The sequence below is a fragment of the Henckelia pumila genome, chromosome 2 (assembly GCF_033568475.1).
Source record: "Henckelia pumila isolate YLH828 chromosome 2, ASM3356847v2, whole genome shotgun sequence".
NCBI lineage: Eukaryota > Viridiplantae > Streptophyta > Magnoliopsida > Lamiales > Gesneriaceae > Henckelia > Henckelia pumila.
In genome coordinates, this window is record NC_133121.1 from 1,945,824 (window position 1) to 1,970,815 (window position 24,992).

Below are 24,992 nucleotides of genomic sequence, written 5' to 3' on the forward strand. Positions count from 1 at the left end.
TTATTTTCATGTTTTAAATATTTTTTCGGCATTTAAATTTGTTTTCTGTGGTTTATGAATTTATTTGAGAAAGTTTATTTTATGATCGCGTAGGCGGGGCCGTGGATGGACGAGATGTTTGTTTTCACCCAAAATATTTTCGGAGATTTTTAGGAGCCTTAAAATATTATTTTAAGGTATAATTTGAAGAAAATTATGGTATTTATATATATGTATATTTAGATGTCCGTTTTTACCCAAAATAAATCATTTTAATGACTTTTATTAAGTTTTAAAAATCACCTATTTTATTATTTCGGGATTTTTAAGTTTTTAGCAAATTATCATGTATTTTTTTAGTTTAAATTTTAGTAATTATCTACCCAAAGTATTTATTTAAATATTTAACCTAGACTACCCAAATATTATCCTAAGATTTTCTACCCTATCTCACGCCTCAACTCCCTAGCCGCCTCCCTCAACCTTTCTCCATCATCTTCATCGTTCCAGCAAGATTTTCACAGCCCCGTAGCCGAGCTTTTAAGATTTTATATTGGTTGGAGATCTGTTCGTCCCGGAGAGCCGTACGACGCGACATAAACGTTATTTCTTGCAAATATTCATCAAGGCACGTTTGAATCCCTTCTTGAACATCATTTAAGTCATATTATTCTGATTTTAGCATGAAAATTATGATCTTGCATGATATATGTGGTTTTAATGAAGAACATTCATGAACATGCATAGAACCTACGTTTTTAAAGCTTATGAATCAATTTTATCACATTTTTCTGTCATGGATTGTTCTAGCTTGCTGACCAACGGGTTGAGGGTTGATATAGGGTCCCTAGGGTCGTGTTTGGATGACGGTTCAGTGGCTTTAATCGTTGGTTTGGGCTAGGTTCATGCTGGACGCAGGTTTAGACGCAAACTAAGCGGTTTGCGTGCGAGGGCTCGTTCTTGGTCCACAGGACGAGTTTTAGGTTGGTTCTAGTTGAGTTATAATCCCAAGACCTTTGGAAAGTTTTTCCAGGTGGTTCTCCGGCCGGTGGTGGCCGGAGATTGGCGGCCGAATGGCCGGAATCAGCGGTCGCGTTCTGCACGAACAGCAGCAGAGGGGCTCTGTTGTTTTGGTTCGTTCTCCTTCTACAGGGCTCGGTTTAAGGTCAAATTTGTTGGGTTAGAACCGTCTGGGTGTTGGCTAAGTATGGGAGGTGGTTTCACATCCAAAGGTGGCCTGAGCAGGCAGCACGATCAGATTTTCGGAAGCCGCTCAGGGCTGCCTCGAGTTGGGCTTAGGGAGAGGTAAGCTAGGGTTGTGTCTGGTGTTTTGGTAGGCCGGGCTCGGCTTTTCGGGTCCGGGTTGGGTCTAAAATATAATGGGTCAAGTTAGTTTGGTTCGGGTTTGGTTTATATTAGTTGGACTCGGGTATTTTTATTTTGAATTAAATAAGAGATTAAGTTAATAATAAATGAGTTTGAGTTCGAGTTAATTAATTAATTAGACTAGTTTGATTTTAATTATGGGCTTAATTAATTAATGAAGTGAGCCCACTAATTTGTCATGGGCCGTGTGATCCATGAAAATTATTGGACCAAGTTGTGGCGGGTTTAGTAATTTTATCGGTCAAATTTATAAGTTAATGGTTAGTTAATAATTTTATTAATTTAACTTTAAGTTAATAAGTTGATGGGCCTAAATTATGTTTTTAGTAAGCCCATTAGTTTTCCATGGGCCTGGGGGCCCATGAAGCTTAATGGGCCTTTCAGGTCGGGCTTTTGGGTTTTTGAGTCAGTCTAAAAATTTATGGGTTTAAGTTAAGTGGTCAGCAGCTCAAACAAGTCCTTGGAAAAATAAACGTCCGTAAATATATATTTAATTCATGCATGCATTTTTATTAGATATATAAGTATGATTTTTAAGAAAATAAATTAAATATATATTTACGGACAAATTTTCATGAAATAAAGAAATAAATGATATTTTTTTAAGTTCATGCATCATGTAAGAATTTTTATGATAAATTTAAATGTATGTTAAGAAAAATATATTTGTATGGAAGTTGAAGTGAAGGTGGAAAGTGATGTGGTTGGAGGCCGGGATACCTGGGCCCGGTGACCTTCCTAATGATGTATAAGTATGATGAGCTTATGAATCCAGCTGAGAGGGCTGGTGAAGTGGCAGCACAGAGGTGAAAACCCCACCGCCGCGTACGTTGGTTTATAGATTGATCAATCGCTCAGTATGATGCCACCGACATGGATACGACCTGTTGAGAACTAAAAAATTATGATAAGACATTTTATGAGATTTATTAAATATGATGTTTATGTTTAGCATGATGATGAAGCATTATAATTATTTATTCATGTTTATATGCATAATATTTTAAGAGCATGCACGTATAATTATTATTCACGTATTTTATATGATGTGTGCTTGTGTGTGGTTTTATTTTGTTATATAAGGATAGAACGTGCTGAGCCTCTAGGCTCACTAGATTTAAATGGTGCAGGTGAGCAGAATGTTAATGAAGTTAATGTGTTCCCGACTGGTGGCGAGGACATATGAGTATCCAGGCGGCTAGAACCCGTGACCATTGCTCTAAGATGATTTTTATGTTGAGACTAGAACATATATTTCCGCATATGTATTATTATTATAGATTTTTAGTATATGCATGGATTTTACATTTAAGTAATTATTTTCTAAGTTTTCATGAATTTTTGTGAAAGAAATATTATTTAGGAATTTTATTATGACATTCTTATAAATTATTATTTAGTAATTAGTTTTAAGTATTTAATTGCATGCGTGTACCTTTATTGTATTTTTTGTGTATTTTTATTTTAAATTAAGTAAAGTTATTTTTAAGTACGATATATATATGTATGGGCATATATATATTTATATTCATTATTTTATAATAAGAGATTTAAAAAAAAAATTCAGTAGTAGTTTTAGGATGTTTCATTTGGTATCAGAGCAATGGTCCTTGGAGGGTTACTAGTCTGCTACACGGAGCTCAGAAGCCGCACTGCCAGTTTGTAAGTTTTAAATGTTTTAAATTATGTTTATGCATGGGACACATGATTTTTGTTTTAATGATTTATGAAAATGATAATTTTAAGTTATGAAAGTCTTAAAGTTAAAAAAAAAAAAAAATTAGTTATGCAATGCGGTTATGTAGAGAATTTATGGAAATTACAGTATGTTTCTGAGACACGTTACACACCAGGATGACTAGAATGATATTTGTTTAAAAAATTAAGTTTGATAATTTATGAGACGTAAGTTTGACATTTAGATTTGTAGATTAAGTTATGATTTTAGATTTTAAGTTTGACAAGTTAGGAATTTTTTTTTTCTTTTTGAGATTTAAGTTGAATTTTAGATATATAAATTAAGTTATGTTTTTGGGATTTAAGTTTAAAAAATTAGTTTTGAAACATTTTAGTCATGTGTTATTAGACGACTAAGTTAAATCAAATTTCGAGGACGAAATTCCATTTAAGGGGGAGAGAATTGTAACGTCCGAAAATTTGCTACGTAAATCCGCATGCATAACTAAGAGATTTAATAAGTTTAAAATAATGTGAAAATGTGTTAAATTGTTTTTATGAGTGATTATTTAAATTATGTGATTTATTTTCATGTTTTAAATATTTTTTCGGCATTTAAATTTGTTTTCTGTGGTTTATGAATTTATTTGAGAAAGTTTATTTTATGATCGCGTAGGCGGGGCCGTGGATGGACGAGATGTTTGTTTTCACCCAAAATATTTTCGGAGATTTTTAGGAGCCTTAAATATTATTTTAAGGTATAATTTGAAGAAAATTATGGTATTTATATATATGTATATTTAGATGTCCGTTTTTACCCAAAATAAATCATTTTAATGACTTTTATTAAGTTTTAAAAATCACCTATTTTATTATTTCGGGATTTTTAAGTTTTTAGCAAATTATCATGTATTTTTTTAGTTTAAATTTTAGTAATTATCTACCCAAAGTATTTATTTAAATATTTAAACTAGACTACCCAAATATTATCCTAAAATTTTCTACCCTATCTCACGCCTCAACTCCCTAGCCGCCTCCCTCAACCTTTCTCCGTCATCTTCATCGTTCCAGCAAGATTTTCACAGCCCCGTAGCCGAGCTTTTAAGATTTTATATTGGTTGGAGATCTGTTCGTCCCGGAGAGCCGTACGACGCGACATAAACGTTATTTCTTGCAAATATTCATCAAGGCACGTTTGAATCCCTTCTTGAACACCATTTAAGTCATATTATTCTGATTTTAGCATGAAAATTATGATCTTGCATGATATATGTGGTTTTAATGAAGAACATTCATGAACATGCATAGAACCTACGTTTTTAAAGCTTATGAATCAATTTTATCACGTTTTTCTGTCATGGATTGTTCTAGCTTGCTGACCAACGGGTTGAGGGTTGATATAGGGTCCCTAGGGTCGTGTTTGGATGACGGTTCAGTGGCTTTAGTCGTTGGTTTGGGCTAGGTTCATGCTGGACGCAGGTTTAGACGCAAACTGAGCGGTTTGCGTGCGAGGGCTCGTTCTTGGTCCACAGGACGAGTTTTAGGTTGGTTCTAGTTGAGTTATAATCCCAAGACCTTTGGAAAGTTTTTCCAGGTGGTTCTCCGGCCGGTGGTGGCCGGAGATTGGCGGCCGAACGGCCGGAATCAGCGGTCGCGTTCTGCACGAACAGCAGCAGAGGGGCTCTGTTGTTTTGGTTCGTTCTCCTTCTACAGGGCTCGGTTTAAGGTCAAATTTGTTGGGTTAGAACTGTCTGGGTGTTGGCTAAGTATGGGAGGTGGTTTCACATCCAAAGGTGGCCTGAGCAGGCGGCACGATCAGATTTTCGGAAGCCGCTCAGGGCTGCCTCGAGTTGGGCTTAGGGAGAGGTAAGCTAGGGTTGTGTCTGGTGTTTTGGCAGGCCGGGCTCGGTTTTTCGGGTCCGGGTTGGGTCTAAAATATAATGGGTCAAGTTAGTTTGGTTCGGGTTTGGTTTATATTAGTTGGACTCGGGTATTTTTATTTTGAATTAAATAAGAGATTAAGTTAATAATAAATGAGTTTGGGTTCGAGTTAATTAATTAATTAGACTAGTTTAATTTTAATTATGGGCTTAATTAATTAATGAAGTGAGCCCACTAATTTGTCATGGGCCGTGTGATCCATGAAAATTATTGGACCAAGTTGTGGTGGGTTTAGTAATTTTATCGGTCAAATTTATAAGTTAATGGTTAGTTAATAATTTTATTAATTTAACTTTAAGTTAATAAGTTGATGGGCCTAAATTATGTTTTTAGTAAGCCCATTAGTTTTCCATGGGCCTGGGGGCCCATGAAGCTTAATGGGCCTTTCAGGTCGGGCTTTTGGGTTTTTGAGTCAGTCTAAAAATTTATGGATTTAAGTTAAGTGGTCAGCAGCTCGAACAAGTCCTTGAAAAAATAAACGTCCGTAAATATATATTTAATTCATGCATGCATTTTTATTAGATATATAAGTATGATTTTTAAGAAAATAAATTAAATATATATTTACGGACAAATTTTCATGAAATAAAGAAATAAATGATATTTTTTTAAGTTCATGCATCATGTAAGAATTTTTATGATAAGTTTAAATGTATGTTAAGAAAAATATATTTGTATGAAAGTTGAAGTGAAGGTGGAAAGTGATGTGGTTGGAGGCCGGGATACCTGGGCCCGGTGACCTTTCTAATGATGTATAAGTATGATGAGCTTATGGATCCAGCTGAGAGGGCTGGTGAGGTGACAGCACAGAGGTGAAAACCCCACCGCCGCGTACGTTAGTTTATAGATTGATCAATCGCTCAGTATGATGCCACCGACATGGATACGACCTGTTGAGAACTAAAAAATTATGATAAGACATTTTATGAGATTTATTAAATATGATGTTTATGTTTAGCATGATGATGAAGCATTATAATTATTTATTCATGTTTATATGCATAATATTTTAAGAGCATGCACGTATAATTATTATTCATGTATTTTATATGATGTGTGCTTGTGTGTGGTTTCATTTTGTTATATAAGGATAGAACGTGCTGAGCCTCTAGGCTCACTAGATTTAAATGGTGCAGGTGAGCAGAATGTTAATGAAGTTAATGTGTTCCCGACTGGTGGCGAGGGCATATGAGTATCCAGGCGGCTAGAACCCGTGACCATTGCTCTAAGATGATTTTTATGTTGAGACTAGAACATATATTTCCGCATATGTATTATTATTATAGATTTTTAGTATATGCATGGATTTTACATTTAAGTAATTATTTTCTAAGTTTTCATGAATTTTTGTGAAAGAAATATTATTTAGGAATTTTATTATGACATTCTTATAAATTATTATTTAGTAATTAGTTTTAAGTATTTAATTGCATGCGTGTACCTTTATTGTATTTTTTGTGTATTTTTATTTTAAATTAAGTAAAGTTATTTTTAAGTACGATATATATATGTATGAGCATATATATATTTATATTCATTATTTTATAATAAGAGATTTAAAAAAAAAATTCAGTAGTAGTTTTAGGATGTTTCAGATTTAATCCAAAATTATTTAATTTTAATACGAGAATATTTAATTTGGAAATATTTAGAGTTTTGATTTAAATTCTAATATTCTTAACTTATTTAGGATTGAAATTAAATTAAAAAAGAGCCGAGAACTGAATTGTAATTTTTGAAGTTTTAGGGGTTAAGTTTTAATTTTACTTGAACATATCCGATTAGTAGTTGGATTATCAGCATGTAAACATGTAAAAGTTATATTCAATTCAGAAAACAGAGCAGGAGTCGAGACCTTCTTCATTTTCAATTGATTTTCAATTTTCAAAACTCCGTAACTTTTGATCCGATTGTCCGATTTTGATTCTGAAACTAGTTTTGGAATCCTTGCGACGAGGTATTCGATCTAGTGTAAGTCTTTATTGATTCATCATGTTTTGAAGATTGAAATATGTTAGAGATCAAAATTTGCTGCTATGCACGTGTTTTTGAGATTATATATTGTATCGTATAGAAACCTAATCGAAGAACGAGTGTTGTATGAGGTTAATATGCGTTCCAGCAAATGTTTCGAAAGTTAGGCATCTGATTTTGCCGAGTTTTGATGTTATTTAGCTGGTATATGATGGTTACAGATGATTAGAATTGATTTCGATATTGTGTTGGTTATCGATTTTCAATCGCTACGCCGTCGGTTTATGATTTGAGGTTGTTTCGGTGTCCTATGATTGAGCTGAGGATTTAATAATGTTATAACTGATGTTTCTTGGTTATAATCATTATATTTCAGATTAGTAAGAGCTTGATCAATTCATGAAGTCCACCTTCGACCCGAAGAAGATTTGCTTGAGGTTTGAGGTTGTGGAATAATGAAAGCGAGCAGATTTTCATGTGAAGTTGAATAGATTATGATATATGAGCTATTGTTATTATGTTTCAGATTTGAAGCTTCAAGAACCGATACAAAACGAGAAGGTGTAAGACGACATCGCAAGTCAGAGATTTGTAACTCAAGAAAGAAGCTTCTTGAGTTGTCCCGCCAAAATCACATACTTGTTTATTGTTTTGATTATGTTTTGTTGTTGTCGATCAATCTCAGGTAATGGATCTTTAATTCGATATGATATGATATGATGATATAAGATATGAATTGATTTTTATGCCAACGTTAGATGAACCTTATTTTCGAGTCTAATGAGACGACGATAGATTGATATCCATGTCAAGATCGTATACGAATCTTGATGGCAAAGAGTGTGATATGAATCAATTATTTATATATATGCATTTACTCTAATCTCGAGTTGAAATGTTTAGAGTCGATATGATTTTATTTAATGCGTATATATGTTGATTATACTGAGATTGTATTTTCACCGGATGTTTCCGGCTGTTGTCTTATTTTGTATGTGTGCATGACAACAGATGGGGCAGGAGGTGGCCAAAGTCAACGAGGGTAGCTCATGAGAGAGTCTAGAGATGTGGACTCGGGTTGTTTGTTGTATAAATGATGTATTACCTCCTAGAAAGCATGTTAGGAAACACTTATGAATGTTGTTCTTGAGAAGTTGATGAACACCTTGTATAGTTTCATGCTTTTTTTGGATTCCAAATGATTGGTTTGATGTATCAACTTGTTATAAACATGTTTAGATCTTGTTCTATATATGTCTACATGTTTTGGGATATCATTATGTTGGATTGGAGTGCTTAAAAGGATCAAATTTTGCTGTAAGAAACCAGAGCAAAAGACTGCTCAGAGTTGAGCTCGGTCTGCTTTTTTTAGCAGACCGGGCGCAACTCAATTTTCCCCAACCCAAGAGTTGGGTTAGGGGGGGGTGCTCGGTCTGCTGTTTTTGACCGACCTTGCGCACCACTCTGTGCTCGGTCTGCTGTTTTTGACCGACCCCGCGCACCCCCCTTTGAAAAAAAAATTTGTTTGATCTTATTCCTTCATTGTTTAATTAATGATATTTAATTACTAATTGCCCTAAGAATGAGATTAGCAACTCAAGGCCCCACAACAGGTGGTATCCGAGCTGATGTTGCTCTTGGACCTAGATTGATTGAAGTGACTGAGCGGGGTAGATCGAGTCTTCTATTCTGATTTATTTATTCTTGAAACAGGTTTATTATCTGAACTGATTTACAGCTTTAAGAATTGCATGCTATCTGTTTATCTGATGTAATTGGAAGCATGTCTTGATTGCGACTGAATCAGAACTCGATCTCTTGAGATGACATTATCGTGCTAATCAGAGGATGACTGAAGCAGGTGACTAGACAGACTGGCCCAATCAGAGATTGAATTATGTACTAATCTGTTTGATAATCAGATATGCCTCGAAGACCGGTGACTAGACAGACTGGCCCAACTCCGTTTCCAGAACAGGCAGTGATGAAACCGACAGTGCCACAAGCAACTGAAGCACCGAGAGTAGAACCGATAGTGCCACCGATAACAGAAATGCCTAAAACTAAACAGAGTAGTACTTCGAGAGGTATGTGGGATATGACTGCTACTCCAATGGAAACTCTGCTGAAACGCTTTCAGTCGTTTAAACCACCAACATTGAAAAGAACTGAAAACTCTGTGGAATGTGAGAGTTGGCTTGAGAATATTGAAGAGTTGTTTGAACTCTTGACTATGCCGACGATCGTCAAGTCAAACTTGTTATACACCAACTACATGAAGTTGCCAAAGGTTGGTGGATAGCAACACGAAGAGCACTAGAGCATCGAGATACGATCATTACATGGTCTATTTTTAAAACTGATTCTTCCAGTATCTTATAGGAAGGAGAAAGGAGCGGAATTCGCTAGCTTGCATTAAGGGCAACTGAATATTGAACAATATGTTGCTAAATTCACGAGTCTGTTGAAATTTGCTCCCCATATAGCAGACAGTGATGAAGCTCAAGATGATCAATTCATTAACAGGTTGAATCCAGATGTTTTTACTCTCGTGAATGTGGGACGATCGAACAACTTTGCCGATACTCTTGATCATGCAAAGGGGGCTGAAGCTGGGTTGTTTAGGCAACGAGGAGCACTGTTTGTGCCAGCACCAGCTATACATGTACCAATTGCTGATCAGCCACAGATTCGAACACTGCCTCGATTTGAAGGAGGAGGTTCTAGCAGTGATAAGAATAATTTCTTCAAGGGAAAGAGTAAGCAGTTAAGCGTTCAGGAGGTAGTTCATCAAGTTCGAGTGGATCTAAAGCGTTTAGAGCTGGACATAAGTCTAGTGGTTCTGAGGTATATTGCGCCAAGTGTGGAGGTCGTCATGCCAGCGACCAATGTCGAGGAGTGTTTGGCAGTTGTCACATCTGTAATCAAACCGGTTTTTTGACTGATATAAGCCCTCCAACTTCATCCCATTTGACATTTGGACAAACAGAAAATGGTCCTCTAGCCACAGGATAAAACTTTGCAGTTCCGTCCTGCAAGCATACCAATAGAAATATTATCATCACCAAAAAAAGGGGTAAGTACATGATAATTAATGAATTGGATGTAAATCATGATAACCTCAAAAGGATCCAGATCCATGGTAATTCTTCAATTTCCTGCATAGGATGAAAGCATCAATTGAGAGACAATAAAAGAAGAAAAAGCAGGAAAAAAAAACTTGTGTTTGGATGAATTTATTTTAAACAACTTATGTGTTTGACTTTATAAGATTTTTTTATTGTCATAAACCAAAATGATATAATAATATGAAAGTGATGTAAATATTATATATATATACAAAAATAATTTTAAAATTGTATGATAAATGTTAAAATTAAATAAAAACTATTTTATATTTTAATTTATAAAAATTGTATGCTATGAATATTTAAAAAAAATATGTAATAGTTTTAAAATTACTCAATAATATGTTAATAGTTTATTTTTTTAATTAAAAAAATGATGGAATAAAACATTATTTTAAATTATATATATACTATTTTATAATTAAATTTATAAAAAATCGTATGTTTTGAATTTTTTTAAATATTTGATATTATAATATTTTTAAAATTACACTATACTATCTTGATAGTTTAATTTTTTTTAAAAATTATAAGAATATTATAGAACAAAACATTATTTTAAAATTTACATATATCCACTCTTCTCTCCCAGAACAACTATCTCCGGTACGCCCTTCTATCTTCTCTTCCCAGGCACGAATTTTCTCCGAATCGATTAGAATTTTATTTTGGTTAATTTAATTTCTTTTGATATCATCTATTACAATTTATAACAGTGCTGTAAAAAAATTAAACATTGATTCATAACATGGAGGGAGCCATATAATATGAGTATATGAAATAATTGCCTAATTTATCAACACAAAATGTAGCCGCGTGCTTCTCTTTTCGTCCATCAATTTTGTGATGTCTCTTTCCATATAATTAACTAAAATATTATTTAAAATTTTCGTTTTTCAATCAATTAATTGATAATATTTTGATTGGAATTACCGACAAAGTTAATGCAAAAGAAATACAACCAATATATATGTATCAATTCCAAAATATTAATAAAAAGTTTGTCTATTAACTTGTCATTTTACTAATATTTCATGTATAATAAAAATTATTTTTTACTCCATAATTTGACGATATATAAATGACAGTCCATTTTATGATGTTCCGTGGCCAAATAGCACAAACAAGCAAATATTTTAGTTTTACCGCTAAAATTGAAGTTCTCCCATGTTGAGAGAGTCTGAACTAATATTATATACTGAAACTTATGGATACCATTTTCTTAAAGGGTATGAAAATAAATCAAAATAAGATTAAAAAATTAAAAAAGAGCTTGAAATTAATCATGTAACCATATTATTTTTAAAACTTATAATTACAGAAAATACACTCAACTTTCAAATTCGACTAATAATCTTGAAATCTACACATGAACCATGAAAAGCAAGACAACATCACAAACACCTTTCAATACAGAAGCCGATCGTTTCTGTCCAATCCCGACATACATACAATCCGATCGAGACCTTTGCGGTTTCTGTGACAGTTCAAACATTAGTCTTATCGTATTCCATGCCAATAATATACAAAAATTAAAGCTTATGTTTCCAATCTAGAACCAGACAACGATGCAGGAGATATCATCTTTACTGTCTCGATTCAGTGCTTCTACGGCCAATTGTTTGGCAGCCTTGTGCGGATCTTTGATCTTCTTCGCAATATCTACGGCTTCTTGATTCGACATCACCTGTAAATGGGGTGAAATGTGTGTTTTGAGGATGAATAAAACAAAAATTTCAAAGAGGATAATAGACTAGAGGGTGGGGATAAGCCATCACTGGCAAGAATGAGGAGCTCGGTGTCATCATCAATATCAGCATTGGTGACGTCAGGGTCAGATCGAAGGTGAGTTCTTGTCTCCAAATGCACGGGAAACGGCTAACTGCCCGTTTACTCTTGCAACATCTCCTGTTAGAGTGAGTTTCGAGTCTTAGTTATGCAAAGAATCAAGCTACATTATTACATGACACATGCTTGACAAATGAGCAACACATGCATGGTTGAGTTGGCCATCATTATTGAGTTTATTATGTAAGCAATGATGTAATTTTCTTTTGTTTTCTACCCCAAACTTCACCTATAAATACCCATCCATTCTTCATTTCTCAAACACACCAAAACACAAAATCCTCTCTTCTATAAACTCAAAGTATAGAAGTGTTGAAGAGGATTTAGTGTGATATTTCTTAAAGAGAGTTTATCCTTGGAAGGAATAGGATTAGTTGTGAGAAAGTGAGTTTGTAATCTCAATTCTCTTGTCTTATTTGTCATCAATAAAGAAGTGATCTCTTTGAGTGTTGAGTGGACGTAGCCCAATTGGGTGAACCACTATAAATATCGGTGTCCATCTTGTTCGAGTTGTTAATTATTTACTTGTAATATTCCGTTGCAATATTACCTCAAGTTTATGCTATTCGTTGATATCCCCAACAACTGGTATCAGAGCAAGGTTTTCAAATACTATTGAAAGTTCTCGTATGCTCTGTGGTTGCAGCTGAGTCTGACCTTCCACATCAGAAAAGACTTTCAAGATAGTATTACGAAAGCGAGGTTCTCAAATACTATAGGAAGTTCTTGTATGCTCTGTGGTTGCAGCTTAGTCTGAACTTCCACATCAGAAAAGGCTTTCTAGACAGTATTAGGGAAGTAACTCTTTTGTGTTCGTGCTTAACGAATTAATTCGTTGGTAGCAGTCATAAAAGATGGAGGTACGTACAAGTAAGATGATTAATCTTAATGGCTCCAACTATCAACTTTGGAAGAGCAAGATGAAAGATCTTCTATTTGTCACCAAGATGCATCTACCGGTGTTCAGCGAGTCTAAACCAGATGATAAATCAGATGCCGACTGGACCTTTGAGCACGAGCAAGTCTGCGGTTACATCAGACAATTTGTCGATGATAACGTGTACAATCATATTTGTAATGAGACTCATGCTCGTACACTTTGGATAAAGTTGGAGACATTATATGCCTCCAAAAGCGGCAACAATAAATTGTTCTACCTGACAAAGCTAGTTCAGGTTCGATACAAAGAAGGAACTCTGGTGGCTGATCATCTAAACAAAATTCAAGGGTTCGTGCAGCAGTTATCAAGTATGGGCATAAAACTTGATGACGAGGTGATTGCCCTGCTTGTGCTAGCTTCATTACCAAAGTCGTGGGAGACATTGAAGATATCACTCACGAACACAGCCCCAGGTGGAGTTGTGAGCATGGACTTCATCAAGAGTGGCATCTTGAATGAAGAAATGAGGCGGAGATCCCAGGGAGCTTCTACCTCACAGTCAGATGTTCTGGCTGCGGAGTCAAGGGGAAGAAGCAAGTTCAAAGGAAGCACACATCAAAAGCCAAGAAGGAGTAAATCCTCGGGGAGATACGCCCACATAAAGTGTCATCGTTGTGGAGAAAAGGGGCATATTAAGAAATACTGCCCACAATCGAAGGACAAGAACAAACATGAATCCAGTGATGAACAAACAAACGCCATTGATGAATTCAATGTCGTTCATGAGACGGAACAAGAGTCGGTAAATCTGGCAACTCAAGAGACTACCTGGATAATCGACAGTGGAGCAACCGTCCACGTCACATCCCAAAGACAATGCTTTACATCCTACACACAAGGGGATTATGGTGTGGTCAGGATGGGGAACAACGACATATCAAAAGTCGTTGGAAAAGGAGATGTGAACTTGACTACCGTGGATGGCTCTACACTGATTTTGAAAGACGTCAAGCATGTGCCAGATATGCGCCTGAGTCTTATATCAGTTGAAAGACTCGATGAGGAAGGTTTCTGCACCACCTTCCGAAACGGGGTATGCAAGATTTCAAAAGGATCACTTGTTGTAGCAAAAGGATCAAAGATGTCGAAGCTCTACGTAGTACAAGAGAAACATTCTGAAAGCATGTACTACACAACAGAAGAAAACTCAACAGAATTGTGGCACCGACGTCTTGGCCACATAAGTGAAAAGAATCTTACACGCCTTGTGAGCAAGCAAGTTCTACCCGGTATAAAGCAGGTTCATATGAAACAATGCACTAACTGCTTGGCCGAAAAACAGAACAGGATATCATTCAAGAGTTCACCTCCTAGCAGAGCCGATAAAATCTTAGATCTGGTGCACTCAGATCTATGTGGCCCAATGCCATCATCTCTCGGAGGAGCAAGGTACTGGGTAACTTTTATCGACGATCATTCTCGGAAAATTTGGGTATGGACACTCAAAACAAAGGACCAAGTTGTAGAAACATTCAACAAATTTCTAAACTTGGTTGAACGGCAAACAGGCACAAAACTCAAATGTATTTGAACAGATAATGGAGGAGAATACATTGGATCTTTTGATGAGTTATGCAAAAAGAATGGAATCCGACACCAAATGACACCACCAAAAACTCCACAACTCAATGGATTAGCTGAAAGGATGAACAGAACCTTAGCGGAAAGAGTCAGAAGCATGCTCTCACATGCAAAGCTATCTAAGGAGTTTTGGGGTGAGGCCGTGGTTGCATCCGCATACATATTGAATCGTTCACCCTGTGTTCCTCTCAATTATGATGTTCCGGAGCAGGTGTGGCAAGGCAAGGATGTTTGCTATGATCATTTGCGGGTCTTTGGCTGTGTTGCTTATGTTCATGTACCGAAGGATGAAAGACATAAGTTGGATGCCAAAACAAGAAAGTGCATATTTATAGGCTATGGCGAAGATCAACTCGGTTACAAGTTTTACAACATAGATCTCAAAAAGCCTATAAGAAGTCGTGATGCCGTATTTCAGGAGAATGAATTCTTGGAGAAAACTGGAGATCAGAATTCCAAATCTGATACAGATCTTGAATGGTGGCCTTCAACAGTTAATCCACCACGAGTTGAAGATGAAGTGCAGAATGATCAGGAGGAAATTCAACCTGAGGTTAGATCATCAAATGATGATGATCGTGTTCACATTGATCCACCAGCAGAGAGTTCTCGTGGTGCCATGACCACACGTTCTGGAAGAACCGTGCGATCCTCAACCAGATATTCCCCAAATGAATATATTCTGCTAACTGACGGGGGAGAACCAGAGAGCTTCCAAGAAGTTATTACCAGTGAACACAAGGATAATTGGATGGAAGCCATGCAAGATGAAATGCAATCTTTGCATGAAAATGATACGTTTGAGCTGGTGATTTTGCCGAAAGGCAAGAAAGCTTTGAAAAATAAGTGGGTGTTCAAGTTGAAGCACGAAGAGCACAGTAGTCAACCAAGATTCAAAGCGAGGATTGTCGTCAAAGGTTTCGGGCAGAAACATGGGGTCGACTTTGACAAAATATTTTCACCTGTGGTGAAAATGACATCCATCCGGATTGTGCTAGGGTTAGCAGCTGAGCATAATTTGGAGGTGGAACAAATGGATGTCAAGACCGCATTCCTTCATGGGGATTTGGAGGAAGAGATCTACATGGAGCAACCAGAGGGTTTTGCAGAGAAGGGAAAAGAGGATCTTGTCTGCAGATTGAAAAAGAGTCTATACGGTCTTAAGCAAGCACCGAGACAATGGTACAAAAAGTTTGAATCTGTAATCACTCAACAGGGATTCATGAAGACAATTGCGGACCATTGTGTGTTTGTCAAGAAAACCTCTGATGATGATTTGATGGTGCTTCTGCTCTATGTAGATGACATGTTGATTGTTGGCAAAGATGTTTCTGAAATCAAAGGCCTAAAGAAACAACTAAGCAAGACCTTTGCGATGAAGGACTTGGGGCCAGCAAAAAGGATTATTGGCATGGAAATCCATCGAGATAGGTATGCCAAGAAGACCTGGTTATCGCAGGAGAAGTATATTGAAAAGGTACTTCAAAGGTTCAACATGGACCAGGCTAAAGCGGTTGGATGTCCTCTTGCCAATCACTTCAAGTTGAACTCAATGCAGAGTCCTACAGAGGATGAGGAAGAAGAAATGAAAAAGGTTCCATATGCTTCAGCAGTTGGAAGTCTGATGTATGCCATGGTATGTACTCGGCCGGATTTAGCTCACTCTGTCGGTGTAGTGAGTAGATTTCTTTCAAAACCAGGGAAAGAACATTGGGCTGCAGTAAAATGGATATTGAGATATCTACGAGGCACCTCTAAACACGGACTAAGGTTTGGAGGATCTAAACTTGAGCTTGTAGGCTACACAGATGCAGACATGGCAGGAGATATTGACTCTCGGAAGTCAACATCAGGATATTTGATTACATTTGCAGGGGGAGCTGTGTCGTGGCAGTCAAAATTGCAAAAGTGTGTAGCATTGTCAACCACCGAAGCAGAGTTCATTGCAGCAACTGAAGCATGTAAGGAATTGTTATGGATGAAAGGGTTCTTGGAGGAGTTAAGTTTTGTGCAAGATCAATATAAGATGTTCTGTGACAGTCAGAGTGCAATTCATCTTGGAAAGAATCCTTCAATGCATTCAAGGTCAAAACATATTGACGTTCGTTATCACTGGATACGAGATGTATTGGAGAATCCTTCAATGCATTCAAGCCTTGTGCGGATCTTTGATCTTCTTCGCAATATCTACGGCTTCTTGATTCGACATCACCTGTAAATGGGGTGAAATGTGTGTTTTGAGGATGAATAAAACAAAAATTTCAAAGAGGATAATAGACTAGAGGGTGGGGATAAGCCATCACTGGCAAGAATGAGGAGCTCGGTGTCATCATCAATATCAGCATTGGTGACGTCAGGGTCAGATCAAAGGTGAGTTCTTGTCTCCAAATGCACGGGAAACGGCTAACTGCCCGTTTACTCTTGCAACATCTCCTGTTAGAGTGAGTTTCGAGTCTTAGTTATGCAAAGAATCAAGCTACATTATTACATGACACATGCTTGACAAATGAGCAACACATGCATGGTTGAGTTGGCCATCATTATTGAGTTTATTATGTAAGCAATGATGTAATTTTCTTTTGTTTTCTACCCCAAACTTCACCTATAAATACCCATCCATTCTTCATTTCTCAAACACACCAAAACACAAAATCCTCTCTTCTATAAACTCAAAGTATAGAAGTGTTGAAGAGGATTTAGTGTGATATTTCTTAAAGAGAGTTTATCCTTGGAAGGAATAGGATTAGTTGTGAGAAAGTGAGTTTGTAATCTCAATTCTCTTGTCTTCTTTGTCATCAATAAAGAAGTGATCTCTTTGAGTGTTGAGTGGACGTAGCCCAATTGGGTGAACCACTATAAATATCGGTGTCCATCTTGTTCGAGTTGTTAATTATTTACTTGTAATATTTCGTTGCAATATTACCTCAAGTTTATGCTATTCGTTGATATCCCCAACAAGTTACACTATTGATATGGAATGTACAGAAATGGAGAACACACTCATAGAAAATCTGTAAATTTCAGGAGAAGAGGAGATCGCGTGTCTACTTTTTTTCTCTTCACAAGGAAATTCAAATTTCTGGGCAACTAGAGCATAGTTCTACATGCACTCAAAATTTGTACAAGTATGATTACTTCAGCGATCTAGAACTAAAACATTTAGGTCGGGAAATTAAATTTCTAATAAAATTAGCAAGAATAAAAAATTGTTCAAAGCAAGAATTGGTTTCCAAGATTCTCCTGTCCACTCTGAAAGCATGATGGCGAAATAGGTACTCAGGACAAAAAAATGAAGTAGCCAGTAGTACCAGGCATGTTAGAGACAAATCCGCCTCTGTTCTCGATTTCGTCTCTCTCGCTCGTGATCAATAAACATCTGTATAGCTTGTCCCCTCCGAGAGAGAACAGCTCGGGAATCTCCAACATTGGCCACCCAAAGCCGTCGGCAATTGATGAGAATAGCAGTAGACCCCCCTCTACCCATTGTGCGAGAGAATTGCCTGATCCGTTCTTTCATATGCTTTTGCAATAGACCTGCAGTATCAGCCCAAAACTCCTCCTGGAACCATGCGACACACGTCCATTAGACATTTTATACGACTTGAATAAGTTAGTGGCAACAAAAACCAACTATTTAAAATATTGGTGTATAGTCAACAGTAAGAGACCAAATGCAAGTTTTATAGAACAGGAGCCTCTGAAAAACAAAATTTTAAAGGCTAATTTATTTTGAAATAAAATTTGGCCTGCCATAGTACATAAATTATCAATCTTCCCCACACGCCATCTTGAACAACTAATGCCACTCACACACCTAGCAAGCTTGGATTTGAGCATGTTAGAACAAGTTTTTCTAGTCTTTCTAAAATCAACCCCAACTAATACTTATAATTACAGATGGAAATCCCAAAAATCCGACAGTTTCTTTGACAAATTAGCTAACCTCTTTCAAGATGTTTGAAAACAAATGCTTCTGCAAGCACGCTATCACCAAGATGGCCATCAAAAATAGCGAATAGTTCAAGCTCACGACGTTGAAACTGAACAAATTTAGCAACGGATGATTTGCCTTCCCTTTTACTAAACTGACTCCATACTTGACAGGCCCAAGATTGCTTCTTCCCTTGCCAGAGCCAAATGAAGAACTCTGCAGAATGAAAAGAATTTTTTAAGTAAAATAATTCCAAACAATACAATATCTAGAAACCAAATGATGGGAATACTTTTATTTTAGTTAAATTCTTGTGACTGTCTAGTTAGTTCAAGTTAATATATTTGTACCAGATCTAACACATTAAGTATTTAAATATCACTTATGAATACCATATTTTTAATGTTTTGTAATGATTTCCATCCAAATAAGATAAATGTGTTATTAATATCAATATTTTTTTAGTACTCGAAAATCATATATTTATACTATATCTAACACAATTTATACTCAAAATTTCGTATATTAGTACTGTATATCTTATATTTTGTACCGATGGTCATCTAAAAAAACAAATGTGTCGTTATATCAATATTTGATTACATATTTGAGTACTTAAAAATCATAAATTAGTACCAAGATTTGAGTCGATACTCAAATATTATGTAATTGTACCATATTTTTCATGTTTTGTATCAAATTTCATCCAAAACAAAATATATGAGCTCAGAGAATTTAAACAAAGTTTTTTTCTAACAGTAACCGATCACCGGTTTAGGTTTAGGTTTGGATCACTTGTTTAGGTTTAGGTTTGGAGACTAAATCATAAATTGCCGATCTTTTATTCTCAGATGTATACGGAGCCAATAACACAAGCACTAAATTTTATTTTTTTTTGAGGAAATACAAGCACTAAATTAGCAGCAACCGTAAAAAAATATAAAAGGAAAAAATACTAGATGGATAATCTTAAATTCATAGAAAACCAAGCAAATTCCAAATAATTACAGTCATTCAACTATTCCAAACAATTTCCACAATCCACAATCCACAATCCATTTTGAGTTATTATATAGAATCACACTGCCAAATATTGCTATAATAATAATTATTTAAAACAAAAACAAAAAAAAAAATCACTATGCTAAAGTGATGAATATGAGCATATTTTTATATAATTAAGTATATAAATAGAGTAAGTAGCTCAATTTGTATGAGTCGAATTTTAAAAGGATCAATTCTCAATTTTTAAACCTTAGAAGGGTTAATTTGCATTTTTAAATCCTAGAAGGTTAAATATCATTTTTAATCCCTAGAGGAGTTAATTTGCAATTAATCACGTTTTTTGCCTATAAATACCAATCAATTTTTTCATTTCAAGGTAATTAATTTTTCATTTCCAAAGCTCTCAACTTTTGTTATTGCGGAGCAGGTCGTTGACTTAATGTCGGAGGGTTATCACCGAGTGATCATCCGACGCCTCTAACGTTTGTTTGTGAAGCAAGTGACAAGTTCAAAAGGGATCATTCAACTTATTCAAACGACTCAAGAAGCAGGAGATCATTCTGACTTATTCAAATGACCCATTGAAGCAGGAGATTACTTAATGTCATACCTTCTGATTTCAAGGATCATCCGATTCTTTTCTGATTAAGGGAAATGATTATTCTTCCGCATCATAAAGGAATCTTTCGAGTTAAGATTTTTTTTCAGTTTTAAATTTTAACTCAGAAATGTGATTTGAATTAATGTAATCAAAATGTAGTCTAGGCATTACACAATATAAATTTTGTGGTTTCTCTTCGACTAAACATGGAAATGGATGTGACTTCTCACGTTAATTTAATCTATATTTTTATTTCATATAATCTATTGAAATAATTTTATACTAAAATACATAACTATAATTTTTGTTTTGTTATAAGTTGAATGTATCTTTCCATCTAATTAATTAAAATATTATTTTAATTTTTATCTTCTATTCGATTAATTGAAAAAGATTTTAGTTGGAAAATTTTTTTTTGCTTGAATTAGTGACAAAGTTAATGAAAAAGAAATGCAACCAATATACATGAATCAATCAGAATATTAAGAAAAAGTATGCATACCAATTTACAATTTAACTAACATTTCACGTATCAACAAATTAATTTTTTACTCTATTCCCCGCTTTATTATATGATTTCACGATAAATGACAGTCCGTTTTATGATGTTCCGCTGCCAAAGAAATATATTCATGCCCTTTTTTTAAAGGTTATGAAAAATAAATCAAAATAATAAGATAAAAATGTGCTTGAAATTAATCACATAACCATATTCTATTTAAAACTTATGACAGAACATACACTCAACTTTCAAATTCTTCATGCAAATTACAGACGAATGATCTTGAAATCTACACATAAGAAATAAACCATGAAAAGCAAAACAGCATCACAACATCTTTTAATACTTACCATTACAGAAGCCGATACCGATCGTTTCTGTCAAATCGTGACATACATACAATCCGATCGATCAAGATCTTCGCGGCATTTTCAAGATCGATGGTTTCTGTGACATTTCAACATCTGTAGTCTTATCATATTCCATTCACAACACCAATAATATACAAAAAAAAAAGCTTCTGTTTCATCCTCTAGAACCGGACAACGATGCAGGAGATATCGTCTTTACTGTCTCGGTTCAGAGCTTCCACGGCCAATTGTTTGGCCGCCTTCTGTGGATCTTTGATCTTCTTTGCAATATCTACGGCTTCCTGATTCGACATCACCTGGAAATGGGGTGAAATATGTGTTTTGAGGATCAATAAACAAAAATTGCAAAGAGGGTATATGACTAGAGGGTGGGGGCGGAGACCTTCCATAAGCCGTCACTGGCAAGAATGAGGAGCTCAGTGTCGTCATCAATATCAGCATTGGTGACATCAGGGTCGGATCGTAGGTGAGACTTTAAGTTCTTGTCTCCAAATGCACGAGAAACGGCTAACTGCCCGTTTACTCTTGCAACGTCTCCTGTTAGTATAAGTCCTGAGTTTTAGCTACATGATTGATATGGAGCGTACAGAAATGGAGAACACACTCATACAAAATCTGTAAATTCTGGAGAGGAAGGAATTCAAATTTCTGGGCAACTAGAGCATAGTTCTACATGTACTCATAATTTGTACTAGTATGATTAATTCAGCGACAAAGAACTAAAGCATTTAGGTCGGGAAATTAAATTTTGATCAAACTACCAAGAAACAAATAATGTTTGAAAATATGATTCAGTTTCCAAGATCCTCCTATCCACTCTGAAAGCATGATGGCGAAATAGATACTTGGCGCAAAAAAGTTGGTATAGCCAGTGCATGTACCAGGCATGTTAGAGACAAATCCACCTCTGTTCTCGATGTCGTCTCTCTCCGTGTTCGGTTCATGATCAATAGACATCTGTATAGTTTCTCCCCTCCTAAAAAGAACAGCTCGGGAATCTCCAACATTGGCCACCCAAAGCCGTCGGCAATTGATGAGAATAGCAGTTACTGCAGTGGACCCCCCTCTACCCAGCTCGGGATTGTGCGAGAGAATTGCCTGATCCGTTCTTTCATATGCTTTTGCAATAGACCTGCCAGGATCGGCCCAAAACTCCTCCTGGAACCATGCGACACACGTGGAAATAAAACCATTAGACATTTTATACAACTTGAATAAGTTAGCAGCAACAAAAACCAACTATTTAATATATTGGTGTATAGGCAACAGAAAGAGACCAAATGCAAGTTTTATAGAACAGGCGCCTCTAAAAACAAATTTTTAAAGGGTAATTATCTTGAAATTAAATTTTGCCTGCCATAGTAGATAAATGATAAATCTTCCCCACACACCATCTTGAACAACTAATGCCACTCACCCACCTAGCAAGCTTGGATTCGAGCATGTTAGAATCAAGTTTCTGCGATAGAGTCTTTCTAAAATCAACCGCAACTAATACTTATAATTACGGATGGAAATCCCAAAGATCCGACAGTTTCTTTGACAAATTAGCTAACCTCCTTCAAAATGTTTGAAAACAAGTGCTTCTGCAAGTATGCTGGCACGCTATCTCCAAGATGGCCATCGAAAATAGCGAATAGCCCTAGCTCACGACGTTGAAACTGCACAAATTTAGCAACATGGTAATCCTCCATAGGATGATTTGCCTTCCCTTTTACTAAACTGACTCCATACTTTACAGGCCCAAGATTGCTTCTTCCCTTGGCAGAGCCAAATGAAGAACTCTGCAGAATGAAAAGAAGTTTTTAAGTAAAATAATTCCAAACAATACAATATCTAGAAACCATATGATGGGGATACTTTTATATTAGTTAAATTCTTGTGACTGTTTAGCTCAAGTTTAAAACTCCTTCGCTGCCGCATTAATGTTTTCTGTAAAACACTAAGGTTTATATTTGGTGTTCTGAGTAACCACATCTGTGTCTCGGTTAAACTTTTGTTGTTGCCATAAAATCAGTAAATGAAGTGCAAATTTATTACAGATTCAAGTTAAATTTCAGAGAAAACCACTGGTGCTGTACTTGAAGATTCTCTCACAAATTAACATTTAATTAGATTTGTAATCATAAATGTTGGATCGCAAGCAAACTTGAACCAAGCATCAGATCTCAGAATGAAATCAACAGATGTTTCCTCCAATTTGTGTCCTACATGATTACAGGTCCACAATTTTGTGGCTATACATGAACTCAAAAGCAAAACTATTAAATCCTTGATCATGTCAACATGTCGAAGGCACGCCATATTAATTAAAATCCATAATAAGGCGTGCATGTAGCCTAAAGCTGCAGTAAGGCTCAGCCGTTGTGATTAGACACAAGCCAAGGCGCAAACCTGCAATAAAGCAAATGTGTTGGATGTAAAGTACGAGCCTTGGCCGCTTTAAAGGCTCAAAGTGCAGCACAGGCGCGCCTTGAAAAGGTAGGGAAGGAGAACTCGATCTGAATGGAAAGGAATAGTGCTTCAATTTGGCTAATAGGCTAGTGATTAATATTTATTATCGTTAAATAACTCGTAAATTACATAATGAAATGATATTTTATTCCTTATATAGCTTAGCTTCGATAAATCACGTGCCTCGCCTGACACGTTGCTCTATGCTACTTGATCTCTACGTGCCTTTTTAACTCTCTAATAACTACAAGGCAAGTGTAAGCACATAATCCATCACGACTCGGTTCATGCGTAGACCTGCAAGGGCAGTCAATCCTTGAACAAAATAGATCCCCAAACATAAAGTTGCCTCCTAAATTAAATATCTGATTCACCTTAGCGCTTTGAATTCACTAAAATCGACAAAATATGCAAGTAAACATCAATTCCAAGATCATCAATCCTTTAAAAAAGCTTAAAAAACAGAAAAAAATAAAGAGACCTTACCTGTGAGGTGAAGCAGCACAAACTATCCATGAATAAGTGAAATCCTCACCCTTCTCTCAAAATCAAACATGCACCATCTAATTACAGGAGTAAAAATCCACACCCTGCAAACATGATTGAAGAAATATTGATCATCAACAATCACACACCCAAAAACAGCAACAAATTCAAGATTAGCTAAATCTTCAACAAGAACGAAATAATAAGACAAAATCTTTACAAGGGCATTCCAGAAAAAAGATTCAACATAAAAATCCTTACAAGGGTATTCCAGAAAAAGATTCAACATAAAAATCTTTACAAGAGCATTCCAGAAAAAGATTCAACATACCGATCCACCGGTCTCCAAGCCAAGAAGTCAAAAGGGATCGAAGTATGTGGGAACTATTTAAATGAATTACAGAATTACTTTAAACCTGATCCTCCAAGAAAATCCTCTGAGCTTTTCAACAAGACATATCCCTATGCCAAAAAAAAAACTATACGGGGACTGAAAATTCAAGAAAAACAATAAATGATAGGTGGAGTTGTGGATATGCGCTGAAAATGGGTCATGGATTAGCTGGTGCAGAGGCAAGAAATGGCTGCCGAAAGACCAAAGCTTTGGGCTTTGGGCTCCCCCACGTTGACTTTGTTGTCTTTACTGTTTCCTTTTTATTATTTCTTGTAAGCAAAATGTTACGAGCGGCAAGGGACATTGTTTGTTTGTTTCTTGATGTCATATTTTTGAGATGAAAAGGGCTCCGCTGTTGTACTTTTTTCAACGTGGAACCTTGCTTTTAATCCTGTTTTACAACCATTATCAAATTTTATATAAACCCTTTTTGAAATTATATTTGTATTAATATTTCTTGGTTTAGCTGGAGAATTTCTCAATCCCAATGGAAGAATAACCTTTTACTTTCTTCGTGTCCATCTTTCTTTTCTCTTTATAATATAATATAAAGTGTATAATAAAACTTTAAATTTTGATTTTTGGAAGAAGAAAGATGAACTAAAAGTTTGGAATAAATTGATAGACAAAAAAAAATATCGCATGCTTGTGAGCGATGCTTGTATTTTAGAAAAAAATAAGAAGCTTCACTTATCTCATTTGTTTTAACAATATGATATTAATAGTCAATGTATATGTATCAAATCAAATTATATGAATACATTTAGATAATAGTTCATCGTTAATTTTTTTTA

At 35.7% G+C, this 24,992-nt stretch overlaps 1 protein-coding gene and 1 pseudogene across 3 annotated transcripts; both read right to left on the bottom strand.

The window, feature by feature from the left end:
- Positions 1 to 11,637: 11,637 nt before the first annotated feature.
- LOC140883439 (probable protein phosphatase 2C 10) lies at positions 11,638 to 19,399 on the bottom strand (annotated as a pseudogene).
- A 1,304-nt stretch (positions 19,400 to 20,703) lies between these two features.
- LOC140879849 (probable protein phosphatase 2C 10) lies at positions 20,704 to 24,473 on the bottom strand. Of its 3 annotated transcripts, none has more exons than XM_073283780.1 (6): positions 24,221 to 24,473; positions 23,805 to 23,908; positions 22,421 to 22,648; positions 21,746 to 22,022; positions 21,247 to 21,401; positions 20,704 to 21,160 (listed from the first exon to the last, which is right to left on the bottom strand). In XM_073283780.1, the coding sequence occupies exons 2-6, from the start codon at positions 23,832 to 23,834 to the stop codon at positions 21,026 to 21,028; spliced, it is 825 nt and encodes a 274-aa protein (XP_073139881.1). In that variant the 5' UTR covers positions 23,835 to 23,908; positions 24,221 to 24,473; the 3' UTR covers positions 20,704 to 21,025. The 3 variants fall into 3 exon arrangements, with proteins under 3 accessions (XP_073139881.1, XP_073139880.1, XP_073139882.1); XM_073283779.1 differs by having other exon boundaries at positions 24,136 to 24,473; XM_073283781.1 differs by lacking the exons at positions 23,805 to 23,908; positions 24,221 to 24,473 and adding an exon at positions 23,616 to 23,694.
- Between the last annotated feature and the right edge of the window lie 519 nt (positions 24,474 to 24,992).